Source organism: Gallinula chloropus (assembly GCF_964237585.1).
Source record: "Gallinula chloropus genome assembly, chromosome: 4".
Classification (NCBI taxonomy): Eukaryota; Metazoa; Chordata; class Aves; order Gruiformes; family Rallidae; genus Gallinula; species Gallinula chloropus.
In genome coordinates, this window is record NC_140088.1 from 69,424,126 (window position 1) to 69,450,712 (window position 26,587).

Here is a 26,587-nt window from a genome sequence, read left to right on the forward strand (position 1 = left end):
ATGATTCTTCTTACTGTGCTGTTCCTTTGCATCATTTCCACCTACTCAGCCTCTGTTAAAGGTAGGTCTGTACTGCGCTTGGTTCAGCTCTTGGCTCAGCAAAGACATAGCCGGTGTGTGTGTGCAGATCTGTTTTGCATCAAAACCGATCACCTATACTCATCCATCCTTGAGTAATGTAAAATGCATTTAGTAATTCCAAAGGCTTAAGTGCTTGTAGCATTCATGTCAGGAGAGGGGGTGGAAGAGACAATGTTTTCAGGTGCACAGGGCCAGGCAGTGTAAGCCACAAGTCTGGGGATCTTGACCTTGTGTAGTCAGGACATCCTGTGGGGTCACCGACTTGAAATGTTGAGAATTTAAACACACAGGAGCACGCTGGTGGAGTGGAGCCAGTAAGTGCTCAGGGCTCTCCAGGTTTCAGCTTCTGAGCAGTTGACTTATCTACTGCTGAAGTCAGTAACAGACGTCCCACTAATTTCATGGGGGGCCTGCTTTGCAGTTAGTCACAAAAACCTGGATGTCTGCACAAGCCCCAGGGGCAGAGCTTTACTCAGGTGTCCTGACAACGGTCAAGGGTATGAAATCTCGAGACTTCCTTCTTCAGCAGGACCAGTGTATGAAGCAAGAAAAGGTGTTTTTAGTACTGGTCCTTCATGTGCAACCTGAGATTAAATTTTGAGGAGCAACAACCTTAAAACATGAACCAACACCTAGTTTCAAATCCCATGAGGGTGTCCTCATCATGATAGGGAACATGGGTATGTGTCTTCCTAGGTTAAGTGGTTAAAAATGGTGTAAAAGTGCCTCCATGGGGGCCTCCCGCTCTCTGCAGGGAAACCAGGACACTGTATCTTTGTTAAGCACAAAGCAGCAACCTTTCTCCCTACCTCTGCACCCTCTTAACAGCAGGAGTTAAAGCAGAGAATTGTGCAGGCTGTTCCTCTACCCATGAGTGTATTTCGTGAGACTGCCAAGTAACATTTATGGCTAGATACCAATGTGCCACAGTTCTAGTGTCTGATCTTCTCAGCTTCTTCTTAGTGTCAGTTAACCAAAGCTCCTTCTTGATGTGAAAGTAATACTTGCTTGTCACTTTACATCCCCAGGGTACTGAGAAAACATTTTACCATTAATTAGTCTCCCCTTCAGCTCTGCGAGGTCTCATGTCTCTCTTGTGCAGAGAGATTGAAAGCTAAATTACTCACCCAAAGGCCAGTTAGTGCTTCAGTGGCAGAACTGGGATTGGGATTAATGTTTTTAACTTTCCACTTGGACCATACTGCCTTTTGGAAATAGTGAAGGAGTATTATTTTAAGTCAGCTAGATCAGCACACACAAAACTTTACTACTGCAGTTCCACTTGAAAAAAATGTTTTCAAAGAAGCGGATGGAGTTTGTTTTTTAAAGCTATCTGGTATCAGAAACAGGGCAAATATAATTTATGAAGGTAGAGCCAGCATGCAGTTAGAGACACACATGCTGTGCATGCCATATGTATTAATAAAACGCACAGGACTTGACAGCTGTCTCTACTCATGCACTGTAACCTTCTGTATTATACAGTATCATGATTTAATTATAGACTTGGCATGTTACCCTTAATGACAGACACTTAACATTACTAGTCAAACTATGTGTTATGCACTCCACCTTGAAAGCAGCACTTCTGACCCCAAGAGAGCATGGCTGATTGCAGTCTTTATGTCTGTCTCTCCTCCCTTCTCAGTCAGTGGGACATTTGCCATCAGCTGAAATGGCAGTGGCTATATGGGCAGCAAGGATCCCAGTACTCTGGTGAATACAGAGGAAAGATCTTGAGGCAGGTGGTTTTTTTAAAGAAAAAGTTCCAATCAAAAATGTGTAGAATATTCCTTTTTATCATGTTTTCTTCATGAAAAATGGCATGAAAATTTAGTTATGCTGTTTTGAATACTGGTTCTAAAGGCATCTTATCCCCTGTCTCCTGCAGTCTTTTCCTCGTATGAAATGGTGAAAGCTTTCAGAACCTAATATTCTTCTCGGCCCCAGAAATACTTTACAATTATTCATCTCTTCTTTGACACTCACAAGAAGCTGCTGCATCATTTGCTCAAAGTTTCCTTCAGAAGGGAACAGTTCTTTTGCATGTGGGGAAAAGAAAATGCTAAGAAGGAGGAAGGGGGAAGGAACTCTTGCAAAAGGAAAAATAAGATCTATGGGTTGAGGTGTGGGAAAAAGAAAAGGATAGGTTAAAGGTGAATTTAACTGAAAAGAGAGAGGGAGAAAAAACATCTTAACTAGTAAGACACATGTCTGTCAGAACCCAGATTAATTTTTGTATATGCTTTCTACCTACCTTTATCTTTACATGGGACTGTGTGACCCAGTACATTTGGAAAGCATCTAATGGGTGGCAGTCATAAAGTCTCAGGTGATATTAAATCATTAGCACTGCTGCAAATGAAGGACATTTCAAACCAGGAAGCAACCTGCTCTGAGGTACTGCAAAGAACCAGGGGTGTCCCTGAAAGGCACAGCCATCTCTGGGCAGACACTGGGCACCGTCTGTGCTCAAGGGCAATGTAGCTTCAAAGATGATAGGAGTGTGCAAAATTGGGAAAGTGACTAGGAAATTCACAGTAAATCTGAAGGAAGGGTTGTATGCTTCTTGGTGGCCTTTTTTTTTTTTTTAAAGCAGACACACAAGACATGCAAAACCAGAAGAGCCCCATCGTGCCAACAATAATGCTTCAGCATCTCTGCAAAAAAATGGTCACAGCTTTGAGCTCTCACATGCAAGGAGGCTTCTCCCTCTGGGGCTACCAAACATGCTGTGCCACATCTCCAGCTGGCTTAAAGTATAAATCAGTTTAGTTCTGTGTAGCTTTGCCAAGTTACACAACTTGCAGACCAAACTTGGGGGGGGGGGCTGTTATTTTTCTCAGGAAAAGGTTCTTTGAAGCTTGCCATTATCTATTGCTATTACATCTGAGTGAACAGGGAAAAGAAGGGAGCAAAATACTGAAAAAAGGGGGTTTTGCACTCTTTGAACTCTGCAGAATATATCCATATGTCCAACAGTTGCTGCCTACTTAATTGGGATTTAAAATCTGAAGGTGAAATTGAAAAGACTTTGATTCTCCTTTTAACAATGCAGTGATTTGAAATCTAATAGAGTCAAATAAAACACTAAGGGACATGACATAAATCACAATAACCTGTTGATTCTCTGTGAGAGGCTTTGAACACACTGATTACATTAAAGCATGCTTTAGAATTTGTTTGAGATGTTTTGATAGACTTTTTTTTCTTCCCACCCTTCACTTGCTGTAAGACTGAAATGCATCTCCCTGAGGGCAGCACTTTGCTTTCCTTAGCTTAGCTCTGCTGTGAAGTTTTTGTTTCTTCTCTGTACCTCCTGAACCCCATGAAGAAATTCCTGGTGGATTCAGTGGTGTAGCATTCAGGTCCAAGAGGGTGGTGCCGTGCTGCTTACAGATAGCACCTAAGGTCACTGTATGCATATTTACTTTGTGGATGTAAAAGCACTTTGTGTGCAGCCAGCTTCTCCTCCCTTCCCTCTACAAACTGACTTCATCAGTTTTTCTTGTGTAGGAGAGACCTTTGTAGCCATCCACACTAGAGGAGGGAAGCCCTTGGAAGCAGTGAAAAGGGATGTTATGTATACCCTTCATGACAAAAAATTTAAAGCACATTCAAGAAGAAATTGATTTTCCTGGGACACAGATGTGAGGGGTAATTCCTGTGCCTGAGGCTGGGTAGAGAGTTGTGACACGGGGGCCACACATCCCTCCCCCCCCACCCCAACCTCCATGGCTCTGCATGAGAGGAGATGGGAAAGGGTGAGGTGGTAACTAGTTTTATAAAGGAAAAATAAAATACATTTGTATAGTATAGATTTCATTTAGACTAACAAGAGTACAACTGAATCCCTAGGGAACAGTCTGTCCACATTGTTAATGAAGATGGAAATGGCACTGTAAAATGGGTATGCAGGTTGCATTTATGCTAGAATTTGGCTTTTCATATCCCTTAAACTACATCAATTAACAGAAGAGGCACAGCTGTGGGGACAATTATTTAAAGAACAAGGACTTAATTATTTATTTTTTAAATTATTTTCCTGATGTCTTCATTACATTCATGTCACCCTCTCAATGAAAAAATTCCCAATAAACATGCAAGAGGTGCAGAGACCAATTTCTTTTGGCTCCAACAAATTACATCAGTGCATTCCAAATTATAAGTGCAAAAATTGTGTGATGAATTACTGTATTTTCAGTTGCAAATAATTTTGGATCCATTTCTAATGCTACCATATGCAAGTAAAGAATTTGACTCTCTTTATTCATTTAAGTGTAGAGCTAGAACAAATGATTTTGTGGACATTCTTATCTTAAATTTATGAACTTTGTGTAAATCACAAGCAAATCCAGGTTCTCCAGTGGAAGACCTCTGTAATCAAGGGTAGCAGGATCAGCCCCATAAATCTTTAGTCAGCAATGAAACTTTTCATTTCTCTAGAGGTGCTTTTTAGAGAAAATGACAGATTATGTTAGTTGATTCTAAAACACTACGTTTGGTTTTGCTTTCCAAACAGGACACACTACTGGACCAAGCTTAAATAATGACAAGCTATATAAATTTGCTTACTCTGCTGAAGTGTATGTTGATCAGGCAAAAGCATCACTGCAGGAAAGCGCAGGCTACCGGATTTCTTCTGATGTGGATGTCAACCTCTTATGGAGAAATCCCGACAATGATGATGACCAGTTGATCAAAATTACGGTAATTAATGCCATCAAACAACTTAAAATATGCCCAAACTTTTACCCATTTATCTAACTGCTAATCTAACCTTGAAGAACTTATTTTCATAAGATGAGTTAAATTTGTTATTCTTCTCCAGTCTCATCAACTAAAACCAGTTTCTTTGATAAACTGATTCCTACAAGAATGTATCTGATGTCATAAGCCAAAACTTCAGAATATCTCCTATGCTTTTTAATTGCTTCATACAGATTCTATAGATTAAAAAAACTGGTGTGCAAGAACCTACTTGAGGGGCAGTAGGTCACTTGAAGTCCTTGGTTCTAGCTGCAAATCTTGACATTTGCTAAACACAAGAAGGGTTTGGTACTTTACAGCGAGTTTTTCTGCCACTTATTTATCAAGTGGTGAGTGCTGGTTTCTTTTGAAAACTTAGACCTAGTAATCATGGAAGTTTAATGATCAGAAACCAGAAACTAAGAAATAAAAAAAAAAATTATTAGGTGATTTAGTCTATCCAGCCTACCCCAGGTCAATGCTAGCCTGCTCTCTAAATTAATTTTCTCTGCTTTCTCTTTGCTAGATAAGAGATGTTCAAGTTGAAAATGTGAATGAACGTCCAGCTGCTAAAAACATCTTCAAAGGAAAAAGCACAGAGAAAATCATTGGGAAAGAATACCTGCAAGCTTTACAGAGGCCCATAGTTCTTGAGTTGGTTCGTGGAAAAGTAAGGCCACGTCTTTTAAAATTAAATCCCTAAGAAAACTTGAGACAAATCTTTTCTGACAGGCTTGGAGATTTTACCAATTCACTATCCTCTCAGTGTTCTTAATATGCCATTGTATCCTATCTTTCCATACAAAATCCAGTAGTGTAGAACAGATTGCAGTTTACCTGCACAAGGGACCCTTCCAGCCCAAGACTCCTGTGTGTTGAGAATACCATCAGTAGCAAAGTAAACAGCAGACTGACATGTGGGTATGCGTGCAGATGGGGGTGTGCGTGCAGATGCGGGCGGGCGTGCAGATGCATGCACAATCGCTGCATGAGATTTGTGCTGTTGACTTCAGCGAGGCCAGGATTTTATCCAAGGGCTAAAGGTAGAAAAGGAGATACAGTTTGTCATGAGGGAGGTTATACAGAGTCTGTGAGGAACAGTGTTAATGACTTTATACCTTTAGCAAATACTTTAGCATGATTGCTTTTCCCACCTCTCTGTCTTGCCAATTTACTTCAGTGTTACCTATGGTTTCAGTAGTCTCAATTTAGTGAGCTTGATAATGAAACAGCCTTTTATGTTGTTCCTCTACTGGGAACCGTCTTCAGAAACCAGAAGAGAAGGGACAGTGTGCAGGTGTGTCTTGCCCTGAGACAGCAATAAAGCACTCTTCCACTGCAGGAGCACCCATATCCAGTTGTAGCTCTCAGAGCCCCAGTCTTGCTCAGGAAGGGAATTAAATAAATCCATCTCCACCTCTTTTTCCCTGAGGAGCTGCTAACTTGTCCCTTTGTGCTCAGCCTACTATTCTGGCCAGGGAGCAGTAAGGCTTGAGCCATCACCACTCCTGCCACCTCTCCACGCTTTTTCACCCTCTCATTGCTTGCAGCCAGGAACCTCACTCTCTCCTCCACAGGCCAAGCAAGTGAGCAGGTGGGACGTGGGCAGAGGGGCGGTGAGAAAGGAGGAAGGTTGAAGGTCACACTCCCTTTTCTCTTCTGCAGAGCAGAGTGGGGGCTGTGACACCCTATCCCAGCAGGATCTTTACCTCCTGCTGTAAATAGGCACCGAGCACATACTCTGGCCACCAGCTCAGCCTACTGAATTGCAGCTGCTATCAGGCCTGCTCAGAAACTTTCAGACTCAGCCTTGTCATCAGATTTACACAACATAAAAAGAAACAGGACAGCACAGGCTCCCAACTGTACACATCCCTAAATGAGGGCAGAGGTATCAGAAAAACAGAGTCAAAATATATCTGCTCCCAGTAAATTAAGCAGTTTACACACTAAGATTGAGATGTAGTATTAAAAACTTGGGCTTTTTCTCAGGTAACAGGGTCTGTACACTCCTTTTATAATTTCTTCTGATACTTTCATCCCTGGCACAGTGACTTCACTTTCCTGAGATAACACACTGATTGTACTTACTGTTCCTGAAAAACGTGCAATTTTAAAGCACATTTAATGCAAAGTGGAGGTGCAAAGTCTTCTTACCAGAGGTGAGGCTCAGGCACAACAGTCGATCCACAAGGTGCAAAGGTTGTAATATGTTTGACACGTCATTTAAGCCATTCTGTGATTTACCTATGATTCATTCTGGGTTTTTGTAATCTGTGGTAAAGTGCAACAGATACTATGTGCATGTGGGGAGAGATTATTTGAGAATTATGCAGGAAAATGAGTCACTTGTGAACTTATGTAGTTTTGCCTCCTAAAGTCCCTCTAATTAACGGGCAGGAAAGATGCTCAGTGCACTGAAACAGCTAAAGCCTGAAACATATTGGTAGTGTTATTGATGGGCCATGCAGACTCTGGAATTTGCTTAAATAAGGACAGCAGGTCCAAATTCAGTTTCCCAATCAGGAAAAAATAAAGTGTATTTTTTTAGAGGGGGTTCTCACTGTTCCTTTCTCACTTAACTAGATTTGTTATGTACTTGTTTTTTATTTATACAGGTCAAAACCTTCTACTCGTATCAAAATGAGCCTGGTTTTACTCAAAACATTAAGAGAGGTCTGGCTAGCCTTTTCCAGCTACAGCTGCACTCTGGTGCTGCCCATGAGGTATGATGCTCTACTGACAATCATCATCAGAGAAACAGGCAGAGCCTGGTCTGCTCTGCAAGGTAGAACTGTGGCTCCCACTGATTTCAGAAGGAATAAAGTGTAATAGAAATCAGCCCTTGTATCACGTTTGAGGTTGGGGACATGAAGACAGCCTTCTGAAAATTTGGTGACATGAGTCAAGTTGCTGCAATTAGCATAAAGAATTGGTGAAATCCATTTGGCTTAAAATACTCTTAACAATTTAGCAGGATTTGGTAATCCATCTTAACCCAAGTCACTATAAAAGAAATTGTACTTTATACTGATGTTTAAAGACAGATGATTCTTAAACTCAGTTCAGTGAATTATGCCATTTAAAATCAGAGTATCCATGCAAAGTTAGTAATGGTTTAGCCTCGTGCATTTAACTTGCGTTAAACTTTTACATCTGTCCAGATGAGCAAAGTTGGGATTGAACTCAAATCCATAAGCCTACTGCCAAACATCGCTGCTTTCCTTCATAGCCATCTAATGAAAAGTACCCCTGCCTATGCAAAGCAGGTAGTTAGAACACACTGAGACCTTCAAAACTGGTAAATAAACCCAAACAGTGCAGCATCTCATGTAAAAGATTCCGACAGTGGAGAAGATGGTTCATCTTTGGAGGGTATTCCAGGGTCCCAAAGATAAACTCAGGTAATTGTCCTAACCCAAATCTTTTTTTCTCAAGGTGGACATATCTGGCAAATGCAATACCACTTACCATGTGCGGCAAGATCAAGTGACTAAAATAAAAGCCCTGGACTCCTGTGAAATAGAAAAACAAGGATTTAACAGCCACAACCGGGTATGATTTCTTTAACAAAAGAAAATTGGTTCCGTCTGTTTTAAAAGATATCCATGAAGCATGTGGTGCAGAAGTGGGTGACTTCTTGTTGCAGAAGGAGTTCTTGAGAACCTGGTTTATGGGCTTAGCTTGTAATGTTGTCAACCCACGTGCTCCTTCTTCATTTGGCTCAATTTCATCATGAGTTTTTCTCCTGATTTAGAGCTATGAGTTCTTTTCCTAGTCTTTCGTTTATGGATCAGCCCTTTTTCTGGTTTATTTTTCAATTATTTTCAGATTCTAGATGCCACTACAAAAGCCACATCTGCCACAATTTATGTGCTAGAAGACAGTTTCATCAAATCCATTAAGGCTGAAGAGAATTATGTTTTGCTTCTGAATTCCCGACGAAAATCAGGTGCCAAAATAGTCTCAAAGTAAGTTTGGCGATTTCACTGTCATTGATAGTAGCAAAACTAGTGGTTCAAGTAATTTTATATGTGTACTTCTTAAGTGCACCAAAATCTAAGGCACTAAACTCTCCAGGTAAGGATTTTGGTCTCTTTTGTATCTGTATGGTACCTAGTCCAACTTTGATTAAGGGCTGTTCCATACTGCAAATAATAAATAATTACAGTCATAAGAAATTAAATGGAACATCTGGAATTGGCACATTATGGCTGTAGTAATGTGTTGTGGTATTTACAAACTATCCTGTTTCTGAATCCTTTCATTTCATAAGAAATACTTCAAAATGATCTCCATTTCTACTATGTGAAAGTTTGAGAGTTATAGAAAACAAAATCTGCTGCATAGAAAGGAAACGACAGTGAAGAGAACTTATTCAGGCATATCCTTAGCATTACAATATGCAAAAAGATGTACATACAAAAATCTCATTTTCCAGATCTTTTTATGAAACCTTTCATAACAATATATGGTTCCTGAAGGCTGTTTCCCAGGTGCTATAAATTTAAGTATTATATGCCACATACCTCTAGCAGTAATCCTGCTGGTATCAGTTACTTCTGTTACCTTAAAAAAGCCTTTAAATTGCCACGTTCTGCACGTTTTAAAATGGAACTTCAGTAACTCTATTTTTTATAATATTGATCTGTGGAGGGGTTGTTTTGTTTCCTCTTAATTTTATTTTTCTGCATTTCTGCTGTAACTGCTGTGTTCTAATGGTGTCTTCACTCTATGGATGCACAGGCAGAGACTGGAACTGAAGTCAGTACAAGCTGGCCCTGGATTGATCGCTGGAAAGCAAGTCGCCAGTGTTGTCAAGACCGTGGACTCCAGTTACGTTTCTGTGCCACTAGTAGCAGAGCCAGTCAAATCCGAATGCAAGAAGTGTCCTTCAGTAAGTAAACACATGACAGTAGTGCTCCGCTGCACAAGGGTGTTTTAAGATCTACCTCTAAAGGTAACAACCTTTTTGCTTTTGTTCAAAGACTGAGTGCAGTATTTCTCAGGACCACTAGAAAATACATCACCCTTTCATTTCATCTCATCTTTGCCAAATTTGAGTTGGCAGGAGCTTATTTCCTCTGGGTAATGGAGTGAGAAATTACTTTTAAGATGGTTGGACAATGTTTATAGACATCTCTGTCATGGAGGAGCTGAATTGCTCCTGAAAATCAGAGGTAGTTACCCACTGCTCAGGTAGGCTAAGTATTTGTTGGTAATATATCTAGACTATTCCTACTGCCTGACCCCAAAGGAAGTCTTTTATTTAAAAGACTTTGTAAGTATTTTAGAAGTATAAAATGGGAAGTATAAAATGGGACTTTAGTATTCCTGGCAAGTCCAAAACTGTTCTCATCTGTTCTGGGAAAAAACCCAACAAACAAACAGCTTGGGGGTTTATATTCAACGCCTCTAAAGACCACCAGGAGTTTGCTACTGTACATGCATCATCTTTTGTTTTACTGATGCTATTCATGATAAACTAATACAAATTTATAAAGAGATTGTAAGCAAACAGTTTTAATGCTGTTATCATTGTGGAATGAATATAGCAATGAATGGGAACATTAATTTAAAGATTACTATTATTCTCTGACAGTTTTTGATAAGCAAGACTCAGCACACAATTTGAATCCTCCAGAGATAATCCTTATGAGCACAAATACCTTACCATATTGGAACTTGTGCTAGTTATTTGGACACAGCATTGCACCGTGATAATTTATCTTGTCTAATGCTTGCTTGAGCCTCAGAGATGATAGAAAAATATGTTGGGGGAAATGAAATAGAAATGATGCTGCATGTGTGCTGGAGCAGTTCTGAGCAGGGAACATCAAGGGATCTTAAACAGAGCAGGGACAGGTGCTTTTTCCCTGACTCTGCCCATCGGGGTTTCTGCTCACCAGTTTGTCACTTGGAACTGAGTTTGTCATGATAGTTATAATCTCCGGACCAAGATAACCAACATGGGGTATAACTCCGGAGCACTGCCTGAGGACTGGAGCTATGTCATTATAAACCTAATGGCACGATGAGAATGAAGTCCTGCTTTCTCACTGTATTTTACAGTAACTGCTATGAAAAGATGGGGTCTATAAACAGAACACTGTATCCGAAGCAGCAACATAACATTTGGTACTTATATATCAGAGTATACATTAATGCCACGCTGCTGTGATACTCCCTACAGTTTTACATTTTCAAAACCCTTTTTAAATCATAAGAGGTCTCATCTCTATGAATTTGGTAAAATAACAACTACTATCCCCACTTTACAGACAGCAGCACTAGCTGCCAACAATTGTATTTAAATTTAGCCCTAGATTTCTGTGTTTAGACATCATAAAGTGTGCTCTATCAGAAGAGTCCATGGTTCTTACCTTTTTTTTATGCTCGTGGTTCCCACAGGAACAGGCATTCACCTGTTCTGGAATTGAGGTGCGTTGGTTCTGTCTTGTGCAGCCAGCCTTTATAGGTTGGTAAAGCAGCTGTCAGGCACTGACATTGAAAACTAGCTCCTGCTCAGTTTAGAACCTCTTTGGTTTGGCTTGAACTTTCCTAGAGTGCCCACAAGACCTCTGGTCTCCTTAAGGAAGACTGAGATTCATGTCCAAGCTTGGCTGAATTGCCATGCAGAAGCATGAATCTTGGGGGTCCAGGAGAACAAGGCCTCTCACAAAAATCAAATATGAATGTTGTTTTCCAGAGTCACTGTCACTGCAGAGACAGCAGTTACTCCCTGTAGCAGTTGAATGGTTAGAGAACACCCACCCCCTCCACCTCCCCCAAAGACAAAAACTTGGTCTCCACTGTCTTTATCTTGAGATGGCTCCAGCTCCTATTGTCTCTAAGCTATGGGCTAAGCTGACTGATAGCAGCCCACACAGCTGGGCTCTGCACAGGAGAAAATACCCCTCCTTAATGAGGTTAAACATTCATTGCCAGGCTATGGTGCAACTTCAACAGGGGGCAAAGAAAGTGCCCCACTTGTTTATCTAATTTCAGCTTTTAATAGCTGCACTGACCTTGTGCTAAGCACTAATCACCAATTGAGGTTAACAGACACATCTGTGCCTCAGAACACCAGCTCCTCCCAGCTGGTCATTAATCCTCAGGAAATATCCTATGTCTCAATCATTGTTGCCTAATTATTGTTTATTACAGTTGATGGAAGTTGCACTCTGTACTGCTCAGGTTCAAGTGATATTGCCTAATACAGAATCCATGTAGAGGGGAAGTATTTTAGTAAAGGTCAAATGGGTCCTAGTGTTATTTCCCACTTGGGAGAAGTGCAGTAAAGACTGCTGCAGAGAACAGCTAAGTTTTCACCAAAGAATGTTCTTGATAATTTGAGATAACAGAGGCAGAGGCAAGTGAGAGAGGAAAGGTCAAAATACCTTCAACCAGTTTCTTATAGGAGTCTATCTGGAAGGAGAGATACAGGTGCTTTGGTACCTTGTTGACTCATTTAAATCCAAAATGTGGCATGTGGAATGGATACAGCAACAATATATGAAGAAGCCAATACCATATTTCCTATCATTTTGTACAATAACCAAAAATCCCTCCCCATCTCATGCAGGTTTATGAATAAGAAATGAGAATTACTTATGGGATATTTACTCTTGTTCCACACCAACCACTTACAAAATTACCATCTTACCACTAAGAAAATATGATTGATTTGTGAATTGAGGATTGTGCATCCTCTGCTTTAAAAGAAATAATTTAGGAGAAAATGGGAACAGAAAGCAAACACTGTATTCATCAGAAAGTGCAGTAAATTTGCAAGATAAGAGCATTCACCTTATTCTGGTTACAGTGTAAATAATCATGTTTTATTCCAAAATAGATTGCATTTAGGGCGATGTACATTATCAGCAAAATATTAAAGTTGTGGAAGAGAGACAGCTATAGAAAGGTTTCAGATATATTTGTGCTGTTGTACATTACATAAGACTTAGATAAAGGATCAGCAATCTATTGGATTTCTGCTAATTTAAGCAATAGCTGGCCCACATACCTGCATTTAGTAAGTCTGATTTTGAGAACTGGAACCACAATCTGAGAGATCTGACATAATGTGAATTATTTCACAGCTTTCTGAACACTGGAAGAGCATCAGAGAACATATGCATCCTGAAAAACTTTCCAAAGCTGAAGCAGCAAAAAGCTTTTTGTCCTTCATTCAGAGCATCAGGAAAGCTACGAAAGAGGACATACTGCAGCTTATTAGAAGTGAAAATAAAGAACTTCTGTAAGTCATCATGAACAAGCATTCAAAAGGTTTAAATTACTTCCAACTCCAGAAAGGCAAATTCCATGGAAACAGATTCAGTTCTACTAGTGATGTTCTAGCAATGCACAAACAGTATTCAGGAAAAGGATTTCTTTTACAAAGCTGTGTTTGTTCTTGTAGTATAATATATTTGCAGCACACTCTACAGCCACTGAGACTTCATCTACAGCACAAGGCAGACATGTTTTGTAGCTTACCCAAAGGTTCTCATCCTGACTGCTTGTTCTGAAACACTCTATAACTTGTCTTTGACTCACCCATTTGATTCCTTCAAAGGGGAATACAGCAAAGGAGGGGATGGTTCATGCCTGAATACTGTCCTAATATTAGAGTGCACAACATGTGCACCTGGATTGGGAATTGGAAAGCATTTATAAGTCTTGCCATACAGTCAGGAACTTTCAAACAAATTATAGCAGTTGTTAACTGCTGATAAACCTGAGAGTAACTCAGGTAGCTGTTCTAGCCTGTTCTCTAGCTGGCACTGTGTATGCAGAAATAAACCTTTTCTTTCCATTTACAGCCTTGTCCTGTAAACTTTAAAACAGTCCAAAGTTTTAATACTTTTTTGGTCCCATAGTTATATAAATTAAAATCTTATTATCCATGGATATGAATAATTTCTGGAGTTCATCTATCATTTTGAGGAGAAAGAATTTGGGGACACAGCTTTTTCCAACAGGAGTAAAAAAGTTCTGTCTCTTACCTGCAATGAGATCTTTCAGCACATGAGCTTTTTTCTTTCTCTATATATGTAGCAAATCTTTTTGGTATTTTCTAGCTCATTACAATGACATGTTCATTTCCACTTCTTTGTAGTCCTCAGGTAGTGGACGCCGTAACTTCTGCTCAGACCCCAGAATCGCTGGAGGCTGTACTGGAGTTTCTTGACTTTAAGGATGCAAGCTCTTCTGTCCTGCAGGAGAGATTCCTGTATGCCTGTGGATTTGCTTCTCACCCCAGTGAAATGCTCCTGAAATCTTTAACTGTAAGTCAAAGGACAAAACAAATACAACAGAGTTAATACTCTTGAGCTTCGTGCCTGTCAAAGGGGAACTGGAAACTGCTGTTTCCAGTTTTCCATACTTTATCCCAGCCAAGGTTTCCTTTAAGTATGCCAGTAGCATATAGCCTGGAAACCCCAAACTCCTGTAGGTCCAGACTGAAAGTCTATCTACGTTGTAAAATGGTATTGGTATCCGCTGCTTGTAAAAACAAATGCTTTGAGGATTGTTTGATTGTTGTCTTATCAGTCCTGTAACCTTTTAATACTTTCATGGGGTTTTTTTAAAATATAGCTTCCAAGTGAGTCTGGTATTTGAGAAGCTGAACGTAACTCAAGGGAAAATGGCAGTCAGTTATTGCATGTAATGATAGAGCCGTGCTCTGCTTAGCCTAAGCCCAGGCTGTGGTGGTCATCTCTGCCTTTGCATTGCACTTATGTTCACAGCAAATGAGGGAGGGTATTCAGCCCACTAAAGACTGTGGTTCATCATATTTAATCAGAGAGACTAACAGAATTTCTTTTGCATAACAGGCTAAGTTCAAGGGTGATATTGCAAATGAAGAAATCAGAGAAACTGTTGTCATTGTCATGGGAGCACTCATCAGAAAGCTGTGTGACAGAGAAGGCTGCAAGCTTCCAGTGAGTACCTGCTGTTCACTGCTAGCCAAATTCTGGTCTGCAGCACACTGGAATGATCCCTGCTGATGTTGCTGGGAGAGGCATGGGAAACATATTCCCCTTTGTTTTAAAATAAGCCTGTAAATTCCAACATCTGATAGAGAGGATTTTTTTTTTAAAGCAATGACATCTACTGTATCAGTTTAGGCTTTAATCTGGTCTCTTCCCATTTCTGTGGATTTCTTCCAGTTTGCCCTTGTTTGGCAGAAATTTTCTTCACAGCCTAGTTTGTCAGCAGAAGCAGTACTCATGCTGCCTTGTCCAAAAGCTTTGCATGTCCTCAAAGAAACACTGGAAAACCCAGGATCTATTTAATATTTGCCATCACCTTAGGTTAGTTTATCTCTGTGGAGAAAATGGATTAGTTCAAGTACTCAGATCTGCCCCAAACATACACAGAACAACCCAAGAGGAAGACTCTCACCTTGATCATGGTGACAGAGAATGAGGATGATCACACAAGGCACTGCTACCCTTTGGATCTGTGCAGTTTGGGACTGCAGCACACTGGCCACAGCCACTTTGGTTATGTTTGAAAGAAGCCACTGACACACAGTTTACAAATTATACCTTTGCTAACCCTGTGCAATGATCATAGAATCATAGAATGATGCTGTGAAACAAAAATGTGCTAGAACCCAGGCCTGCCCCTCTGACTTCCATGAGGGAAAAAAGGTAGATATTTGATCACAGAATCCCAGAACAGCAGGGTTAGAAGGGACCTCTGGAAGTCATCCAGTCCAACCCACCTGCTAAGCAGGAAAACCTAGAGCAGACTGTACAAGATCATGTCAAGGTAGGTTCTGAATATCTCCAGAGGACACTCCACAGCCTCTCTGGGCAGCCTGTGCCACCCTCACAGTAAAGAAGTTTTTACTCATATTCAGGTGCCACTTCCTGCATTCCCATTTGTGCCCACTGCCTTGTATGATCACCATCTAAACATGTTGATTTTCTTTAGGCTGTTGTGGAAGCCAAAAGGCTGATTCTGAGTAGACTAGAGAAGGCTAAGAAAGATGACAATGTGAGGATGTACCTGCTGGCACTGAAGAACGCACTCCTTCCTGAGGCAATTCCACTGCTTCTGAAGTATGCTGAGTCAGAAGAAGGGCCCATCAGCAATGTTGCTGCTACTGCCTTACAAAGATATGATCCTTCTTTTCTCACCAAAGAGGTAAGAAAATATACTGCCTAAGAAAATAAGTTCAAGAGACTGTATTAAACATAAAGTCTAAATTAACAAATTCATTTGTCAGTCACACTGTTTTTAAAGATGCCTCGTATACTTTTTTTTTTTTACCTCCAGGAAACTATTATCCATACTTCAGATCCAGCCAGAAAACTCAATACATTCCTGCTTGCCAAGTCCCAGCTCCCAGTCTGCCAGTGCTAGCCAGCCTTAGGCTCCAGTCACAGATAGGCATCAAAGGTGGCAGGCAGACTGCAGGGAACACTGGGCTCCCTTCCCAAGAGCACTGCCTTCTCTGTGATGTATGGGAGACATTAGGGACACTTGGGCACCTACGTAGCACTCCTTATCTTTCTTGTGCTTTCACACAGCCAGGGAGAATGCATGAAGTAAGAGGAGGGTAAAATCACTGCATCTTAGCTTGCTACCTCCAAAAGTAAAAGAAAATACACTAAATAGAGGAGAGTGAGGTCCTGCCTCTGCTGCATTACCCTGCATCCCATTTCATGCCTATCTCTGGCAGCTTTGACAGAGGTTGTCAGGGTGGTGAACATGCTAGAGGCTGTTCTGTCAGTGAGGCTCTCCGTGGATTTACATGTAACAAAGATGTGCCACAACCTTCTATGGGACATGAGGCCACCACGGCACTATCTAGAAAATTAAAATTGCCATATTTTAAAAATTTTTAAAGAACATATTCCCTTAACAGTCAAGGAAATCTCTCTCTTGATCTTACCATTGCCACAGTATTTTGATCTTAGTGCTTCTACTTACTTACAGCCCTGCCGTGAAAATCCGTGTGGAAGGCTGTATTTGGACTGTGGCTGAGAGAACATAACAGATGCCTCGCTTGCCCATGTGGTCACTGAGCTATAGCTGTCTCGTACATTCCAAAAGGACCATGAAAAACAGGGTGCTGAAAATACATCCTTGTGTGTTAGCCTTAGCTATGGAGCTAGCTTAAGCTGATATTATAAACGAGATTCCGATCTGCACTTTGCCCAGTCATCTGTGTGAGCACTGACTGAATAATCTGTTTCCTGACCAGGTGAGGGAAACAATGAACAGGATATACCACCAGAATCGTAAAGTCCACGAAAAGACAGTGCGAACCACTGCAGCTGCCATCATCTTAAACAGTAACCCATCCCACATGGAAGTAAAAAACATCCTGCTCTCCATTGGTGAACTGCCTCTGGAAATGAACAAGTACATGCTTGCCATGATCCAAGATATACTTCAATTCGAAATGCCTTCAAGGTACATTACAGTTGGTACAAGTAAATACAGCTCATCCTTACCTCTTGCCAGAAGCTGAAAGAACACATAGGTGTAATTACTACTCTAAAATTTAAGGAGAGCATAAGAAGACACCTTATTTTTGTGTTACTTCTAATTATTGATATTTCAGAATAAATCTCTGCATTTCAATGGCATGCATTTAACATCTATTCACATTTTCTTAGTTACAAATAAGAATTAGGCATCTAACTTGCACTACTGTAACAAATGCCATCTGTTGGTCTTCATCCTCTCAGCAGGCCCCTTTATGCAAACCAGAAAAAAATTAAATTTCACAGAACTAGAATGAAAATAATCAAAATATCTCAACACTCAATATCTTTCCAGCAAGAGCTTTGCTTCCCTTTCTACCTATGACTGCAGCGAGGAGCTGGAATTGGAAAAGAGACTCTGGATTAGGGCAGATTTTTAGTGGGAAAATATGAGGGGATTTGAAGACCCTCTTTCCAGCTAGGAAATTCACCCATCTCAAGTTTTATATTTCTGCAGAACAGTAATACATTTTGTTCCATAACATTTTTGTATCTCTGTGTTTTTGGTTGTTTGTTCGTTTTGAAATATGACAGCAAAATAATTCGGCAAGTTCTGAAGGACATGCGTGCTCATAACTATGATCGATTCTCCAAGATGGGCTCTTCCTCTGCCTACTCTGGCTATATTACACGTATGTAACATGAAACTGCTTTTTTAACCCTGTTTTCATTCCCAAACATTTAATTAATCCACTAATTTAGTCACAGGTACCTTCTTTCTTTTTTAATTAAGGTGGTCCTGATGTATCATCCACATACAGCCTTGACATCCTGTATTCAGGCTCTGGCATTTTAAGGAGAAGTAACATGAACATCCGTATTTTTGATAGAAATGCTGAACTTCATGCCATCCAGGTAACTGCTATGCTGTACACAAAAACAAAGCCAGTGTGTGGGCCTCTTCTTACAGTTTCTAAACCAATTCAGCTAATGCTTAAAACCATAAGGTTTGCTGGACTGGGCAGGGAACAAGCCAGTAACAGAGGGAAAAGAAACTCCCAACAGCCAGTGAGGCACATGTTTAATCAAGCAGACAGATGTTTTGTTCTGTATCACATCTCAAGTTCTGTCTCTGGTTAAAGCCTGTTTATCTGGTGTAATCATTAAAAGCTTTGTGAGTTTCTAAAACCAAGTCCTCTGGTTTGGGTATAACATAGAATGCAAATGCAAGAAGTAGACCAAATGTAGAGAGATTTAAATGAGATGCCTCTAGTTTGGACTTTTCTTAATGCTGGCAAATACTTTCAATATTATAATCCTCCTAAATTTCTGTGGGACAAAAATTATGCAATGGAACATATTTTGGTTTTCCTCCCAACTGCCTGTGAAAAATAGTCATATATGAATAAAGGCAAATTTGTCTGAAAGAAAAGTAGGCTCAGGATTGTGATCTGCCTGTGGGCAAATTCCGCCTGCATCTCAAGGGAAAAAACATGCCATGAGATTGTTTTATTTTCTGTTTCTCTAGGTGCTCTGCATAGTTCCCTTACATATTAAACTCATACCTTTTCATCTACAGCTACGTGAGTTAAGCTCTAAGAAAACCTGTAGGGTTGTTAAGAGCCTCGGCCAGGCAAAGTGTTTTCATTGATTCTGTATCACTGTTGCTTTAGGTGGTGATTGAAGCTCAAGGTCTGGAGTCCATAATAGCTGCAACTCCTGATGAAGGCGAGGAAAACCTGGACTCCTTTGCTGGCATGTCAGCCATTCTGTTTGATGTCCAACTCAGGCCAGTTACATTTTTCCAAGGGTATGGTGATTTAATGTCTAAAATGTTCTCAGCAACTGGAGATCCCATTAACGTGGTGAAAGGACTTCTCCTCCTGACAGATTACTCACAGGTACTAATAGCACACTGTCTGCTTATTTTTCTGTCTCTTAAACACAGATGCTTCTACCCCCACACCATTATTTTAGGACACCTTATTTTCTTTCTTTTCAATGCTGATAAATCTCATCAATGTTACATAGGCTTCTCTTACTATGAGAGCAATAGAAAAGTCACAGGTATTAAAAACCAGAATGAAATTACATGAACAGCAATCTAGAACAAAGATGAGAGCACATAACATTCTAGAAAACAAAGTAATGCTAAGAGCAAATCCAACTGAGTTTCCTATAGAAAACTCATATCACTAACAGCTGTGGCCTCCCCTCCTACAATTTCTTGTAATACAGTATTACCCAAGTGACCGCCTACGTTTTCCTCTTCACAAGTTGTCCAGAGACCTTACATCGAATAAGGCAATAACTATCAGGTACTGAAGGAATTAATCACGGATACTCAAACTTTCCTAGATAACTAACCTCCAAAGAACAATGCTAAGATGTCCAAATATCAAATGCTTATTCCTAGGGAAAAGCAGGAATTAAAATGAGGATTACACAGTTTTTTATGCAACTGCCACCACAAATGGACTGTTAATTTTATGCTTAAGTATAGACTCACATACAAATATAACTGGCTACATAATGTGTTATTGGACATCTCTCTGAAAAGGTGGGGTGGGCAATTGTTTTGGAGTGAGGGTCTCCTTAGAACCTGTGGATTTAGCAGCAGCACCAAGCTCATGAAACATCTGCAGGCTCAAACCTTACTTTTTACTTGTTCCCTTTAAATCTTGGCGAAAGAAAATGCCAGAAGCAGATGATGAGAAAATCCACTCTGATCAAAATTACACAGAAACACCCTCTGAACATGACAGCTGTCCCCGTCCTGAACCTAGCTTGACCCCTTTATAATGGTATTAAAAGTCTAGAGGGCTTCCCATGTAGTGCACAAATTGGCTAACTAAAGCTCATTCCAACAACACTTCACAGTTCACATGCAGATTATGGGCAAAAACTTTACCAAGACCTATTTAAGAAACAGACTGCAGAGGTGAGAAAGATAATCATGCCCAGTCCTGAGCATATGAGCATGGTGTTTACAGAACTAAGTATTTCCAGCTGCTGTGCATGCACCAAGCTCTGTACATACCCTGTCTGAATCAGCTGGCTGGGCATGCTGAGAGCTCTGCCAGCCAGAAGATTCTCCACTCCTTGTCTTTGGAGAACTCCACAAAAGTCTGAAGCACACCAGGGTTGAGACAGGCTGCCACTTTGAAAAATATCAGCACATAGCATTTTCCATCAGTCACTGACTCTCCAGAAGCCTGGGCAGCAGTGTGATGAGATGGGATCCCACCCTGCTTTCTCTCTTGGGTTGTCACTAGTGCAGTTGCTGCCTAAGCAATTTGGGACTCAAGCAATGGACACAGCCAAAAGACACGTGTTCATAACCAAAAAGGTACATGTTCTTACCTCTACACCCCACAAAGGCAAAAATTGTTTAGAGCACTGTCGAATATAGCTTCAGGCTGAGCATTCTAAACACAGCATATCTTTCTAAGAATGGCTTTACAGCTACATTCCAGGTCAACAGCAACATCAAGATGGTTTTGGCACTTCCACACAACCCCGTTAAGCTTCATTAGAAATGCTTTCACCTGTCAAGTTCTTGAACTGTGATTACAGCTATAGCAGGAACACTGTTAGAAAGCAAGTGCGAATGGCCTGACGCTGGAACTGAGGAAAAGCAGTGCAAGGGAGCCATAACTAATCCAGCTTTTTGATCGCTGAGTACTGCCTCCACTCTCCCCGGCCAGCCTTGCCCAGAACATAAGCCCCTTTACAAACTCATACTGTAGACAACTGAGCCAAATGCAGGTTTTTCTTTCAAAGAAGAAAACAAGGCATAGGAAACAGTGCCCATTCCTTGCTACCAAACCTCAGTGTGCCACAGTTGCCCGCTGTGTGATTCCAGAACAGGCAAAAACCAAATGTAAGGTACGGGCAGTGAAGTTGAGATCAACCATCAAAACAATGGCTTGGAAGACAAGACTGGAACTTAAAAATGGGGCAGTTGAATTGTCAGAAAATAATTTATCTAATATTTGGGTTGCAATTTTAGCATTGGCACAGCCTGATTTTGGGAAAATACTAGAAAAATTCTGCTACCCCATTGCTGTTTATAAGGATCATTTTGCACAGAAAGACCAAAACTGAGTTGTACTCAAAGTGCTGTCAAATCGATTAAATAACTGCCCTCCCTGGATAATAGCTTCCTTTCATTAACGTTACAACTGTAGTAATCACAACAGGCACATTTTAGAGAGGTGATTTCCAAGTTAATAATATTACCTCTAAAACTCACACTCCTGCCCACCATCTGGCACATCTTTTCTCACGTAATTCCACAAACTGGAATCAGAGTGTATTTTACAGCATTGTCTGAGGGCTAAGAATAACTGCCCAGAAGTTGTAACTCCCTCTATAAAATAAACACCTCTCATAAAAGTCTTTCTGAGACCCCTAAGTCACCTGCATTAAAGTTCAGTAGTGTTAATGTTTCTCCTAGGCAACACACCTGCCAGAAGCACAGAGAAATTAAATACTGTATTAATAGGTCAGAGAAAGCGCTTGAAAGCCAGACCCCAGTGGAAGATAGCCAGCTCCTGAAGAAGTGCCCATTTCAGCTGTGCTGTTGCCTTACAGCAGCACTGTCAGTGCAGAACACAAACAATCTTTTATTGAAACTTTGCACATTTCAGCATTCTAAACAGTAACAAACTACCTGATCTTTCGGATCACATTTTCCACTGCAAATGATACGTGAGGCTTAAAATAGGAAGGGAAAGGAGAATACTTCTCCTGAGGCGGCTGGGCCCCTGTGATTTACACCTCCCATTGGTCTGGATTGGGTTTGCTCGTGAGGTGAAGGACAGGACTTGAGCTCTAAATAAGGAAATAGATGAGCTAGTAAAACACGAGACAAGTGCTCCTTAGCTTCTCTACCGGTTTCAGTGACAAATGACTGAATTCTAGGTAGCCTTTAAAGCCTTAAACTGCAGTCACTGCAAACCAAGCCTACTCTCATATTCTTAGGTGCAATTTGACAATGCATCTAAAAATATCTGCTGCTCTGGTTGTGTGTACTTGTCTCTGCCAGAATGTATCCTGTTACCTCCTGACTTGTTAACAGCTACCCACCAATTCTGTCCCAATTAAAAGCAAAGTAAAATAAAGTAAAACAAGCTTCACCTCTACACCTAATGAGATTGACAAAAAAAGTATTCATTGCCCTATTGCAGTCAGTAAAAAGCTCCCTTTGATTTCAAAAAGACCACATTTCCAACCCATGATTTTTACTTGGGTGAAGATAAGAAATCAGAGCACAATATGACCACGCTCACTGGGGACATGCTGGATTTATAAGCCACAGACAGCCCATTGCATTCTTACATTAAATCTCAAGTTCACTTCAGCAGCAACTGACCGCCAAGTTGGTTCTACCAAGAAGATTGTTTCAGAGATCATTTATTTACCTTAAAAGGTGAAGTAACCACATACAGTCACCATAATTATCCATGTCCTCATTTACAGTGGGAAAACTTTAATGCTCTGCATAAAAGCCTCCCCAAATGTTGCTCGTTTCTATAGGGATTCAAAGCCAGGCTCTCTCTGTGTGCTTCTTTCTTAAATCTTGGGACAGCATTAGCTGAAACCACTGAGCTACTGAATAGCTAAAAAGATAAGAGAGACTTTTAAGGTGCCTGGAAATCAAAAAAGGGGAGGAAATTGCATAGTCACACATCCTGAAAATGCCTGCAGCATTAAAGGTGCTGAGAATACCACAGGCACAGAAACCTGGGAGGAGGGACAAAACCAGCTGTGAGAGAGAAGGAAGTGTCCTGTATGCAGGGGGCGTGATCAAAATAAACTTTTCACAAGCTAATAGTTCTTTTAAAACATTAATCTAGTTTTAAAGCATTAAACTAGTGAATTAATCCACCAGTTCTTAGGGAAGCAGGACAACTGTATGAAGTGAGCTAGACTGCCAAGCTGAGTGAATCTTAAAATCCTGGCTGTGTGTCAAAACTCAAAAGTAATGAGCTGCCATGATGCTGAACTGTGTCATCACTTCTGAAACGGGCTTCACGCAATGTGTTTCCAGTCCAGCCATAGAGGTTTCAAGAAAGTGTGAGCACACGTGATGCTTGATGGAAAATGCATTAAATGAAAATTCACAGTGGCAGTTAAAGTACAGCAGCTTATGGGTTTGACCACCCGGCCACCGAAGACATAATCCCCACCACATGGTGGGCTCAGAGTCACTGTGCACTGCACGACTCCTTGCAGCACTTGACATCCCACTGCCAGTACAGGGCTGCCTGCGGGTGTGCTGAAGAAGTCAGGCTGCATTGCACTGCTGCTGGAGCTCCAGCCAGGAGTTTAATCTGACTTAGCTGGACTGCCAGCTGAGCCTCTGTGAGGGTAGCTCTCCAAGAGCGTGTGTAGCTCATGGAGACAGAGGCCATGATATTCCTTGCAGTGATACCCCTGGCAGAAATTATGCCAGCTGGCACAGTGGGGAGAGGGGAAGGGTGCAAGGCACCTTGCCTTAGCTTCATCATGTTTTCTAGGGAGTGAAATACATCAGGAGAAATGGCAAGTGGCATGATCTCAGTGTGAAAGGGAGTAGGGACATCAGGGAGGTCTGTAATCAGTAACGGAGCAGTTACCTGTGCTTTCTGATGGCTCTAGGAGTTTCAGCTGCAGTCTGGGCCGAGGGCCAGCATGGAGTTCCTGGGCGGCCTTGCCATCGACATCTCAGGAGGGATGGAGTTCAGCCTGTGGTACAGGGAATCCAAAACCAATGTCAAGAACCGGTGAGATGCTCCAGCACGCGCTATAGCTGTAGAGAGCTCAGGTTCCTGAGCCTAAACAGTCCCAATGAGAAGAATTTAAATATAAAAGACGGTGCAGATGAGTTAAAATTAAATAACAGTAACCTGCCTGGGACATTTGTACATCTCTTTTCCTTTCCACCTGGGTAACACCAGATCCCACTGGTCTCATCTGAATTTATATACCTTTACCTGAAGAACTGGCTCCTTTGAGGGCAGTTTTTTATGGATGGATGGTAGGGCTGTTTGCAATTTAATTTCCTGTTTCTTACCGTGTTTTGAATTAATTGTAATATCTGAATTTATTTGCAGGGTAGCCGTGTTTATAGCTGGTAACACTGAGGTGGATTCGTTCTTTGTAAAAACTGGTATGGAAACCACTTTGGAAGTAGAAACAGCATTAGACTTCATCTCCACAGTGCAGTTTTCACAGTACCCATTTTTAGTCTGCATGCAGATGGACAGAGTCGAGTCTCCCTTCAGGTAAGAACTAGGAGCACACTATTTCCAAGGCAACCTTCCAGCCAGCTGCTGAATCTGGAGCTTTTGGTGTTCACATCCACAAGAGTTTAACCACAAAGGGCAAATTTCAGCCTAACACAACCAAGTGCAGTGTAGACTGTTACAGACACTAGCCTCTCTGCTAACCTGTTCTTCCCTCTCTCTCCTCCCTGAGACTGACAACTGAAGATGACAACTTGCTCTGAGTGTGCACTTCAGTCCAATTTTCTAATTTGGCTTTGCAGGTAAACTAAGCAAAGTGCTAGGACACTGGTGCCAGCACTCACAATCGGTTCTGCTGGTGACCTGAAACACTGCCAGCAGTAGTTCCCTATTACACCACCAAGAGAAGTGTGTAGCCATAAACTAGCTGAAATGGAAAGTTTCCTTTATCATCTGCTCTTTACTAGTGTCAACAAAAGTACCTGGTGTGTTAAACACATGCAACCCTCATGTTCTATCATATTTTATTAAGGCACCAACTTCCCTGAAAGCTAAACAATGGCCCAATAAGGTAAAAAAGAAGATGCATTCCAGTAGCCAAAGAGTAGTAATTGCATTGCAATGTGAAAAGCTGAGTTTACTGTTCCTTCCTAATCCTTATTAGCTAAGGCCTAGGGGCAATAACATTTGCAGAGCCCGTGCCAGATTTCCATTAGGCTTTTCTGATCCCAAAGATGGTAAGCCTGAGAGGAATCAAAGAACTCAAGGACCTGCAGAAAATCCTAAAAAACAGTACCTGTTATTCTGTAGGTACTAAAACATCTTCTGATTATACCTGCACACTATGGAAGTGTGATCTCATCTGTATGTATCCCTAACCTCACCCACCGGGTGCAGCTTTTGCATAAATTTGCTAATGCCAGACCACCACACTGTGTCTCCGCAGGCGCCACGTGACCAAGTATGAAAGTCTACCATCTGGCAGACGCTACACTGCAAGGAGAGGGAAAGCAGAGATGCTGGCAGGTAACGAATACCCTCTCCATCAAGAAAACTCCAACATGTGCAGGAAGGTCTTCGGCGCAAAGTCTGATTCCTCCAGCAACTGGTTTTGAAAACGAGCACCTGGGGCTTTTGCTTCCCTGAATCCATGGCTCCCTCAACGACGTAGGCTTGTACGTACCGTACTAACTCGGAGCTTGATCTTGCACTACTGCAGTTAATGGGAAATTTGCCATTGATTTCAACAGGCCAGGATCAAACTCTCAGTGCGTGCACAGTGTTTACATATTAACCTATATTTAAGACTTTTGTAAAAAAAAAAAAAAAAAGCTAAGGCAAGTGAAGACCAATTTGGTAGTATTCTAGGCACTCCCTTCGGGGTGCTGCTAGCTCTTTATTTTTACTTTTTCATGACAAAAGCAAAAATAACCCCTGGTTTTTTCTGTCTTGGGGAATACAGAAGTCCATGTTTTTGACATGCAGTAAAAACAATTACCATGTATAAAGAATGATTATTTATAAATGTATTTTAAAGTATTTGGGTGGTTTAGGCCGATGACCAATCCTCATTAAACAGTCAAGAACAACTAGCATCTAAATGGGACCCTGAATTCCTGCTTACTCACTATTGCCTGTTTAGAAAAATACAGGTTTTATTTTACATGATTTTAAAGGATTTTCCCTTTTTTTAAGCAGTCAGAGCTTGATTATTGTTGTTATTATTTATCTTTTGGGGTTTTTTTATTAACTGCTGTAATTAAATGCGATCGATTAGAACCATGGGCAACATTTCCAAAATACTTACAGTTGCCTTAATTCTGTTCCCATTGAAATCAATGGCATAATTTCTGTGGTTGTCAGCAGGAGCAGAGTTAAGCCAACACTGGTTGCTCTTCAAGGCTGCCCTCTGAAAATTCGTGTCCCTGTGTGTAATCAAGGCAGGCATATTTCAAAACATGTGTACCCACTATGGCAATTGCAAACTTCTGTGAAGGAAAGGGTCCTGAAAGAAAGCCATTTTGAATGCACAGTCTTAGCAAAGCCTGTGAAGAGCCAGGACATTTTCTCCTGGGT

The 26,587-nt window shown here is 41.1% G+C and overlaps 1 protein-coding gene across 1 annotated transcript; it reads left to right on the forward strand.

Moving 5' to 3' along the window:
* On the forward strand, positions 1-25,999 carry MTTP (microsomal triglyceride transfer protein; the record flags this gene model as incomplete). The annotated part of the gene is made up of 18 exons (XM_084263328.1): positions 1-61; positions 4,604-4,791; positions 5,357-5,500; positions 7,449-7,556; positions 8,269-8,385; positions 8,662-8,801; positions 9,577-9,727; positions 12,933-13,090; positions 13,952-14,120; positions 14,670-14,777; positions 15,778-15,990; positions 17,054-17,265; positions 17,874-17,971; positions 18,073-18,194; positions 18,953-19,180; positions 23,925-24,049; positions 24,380-24,550; positions 25,458-25,999. The coding sequence occupies 18 exons, from the start codon at positions 1-3 to the stop codon at positions 25,624-25,626; spliced, it is 2,682 nt and encodes an 893-aa protein (XP_084119454.1). The 3' UTR covers positions 25,627-25,999.
* Positions 26,000-26,587: the final 588 nt, after the last annotated feature.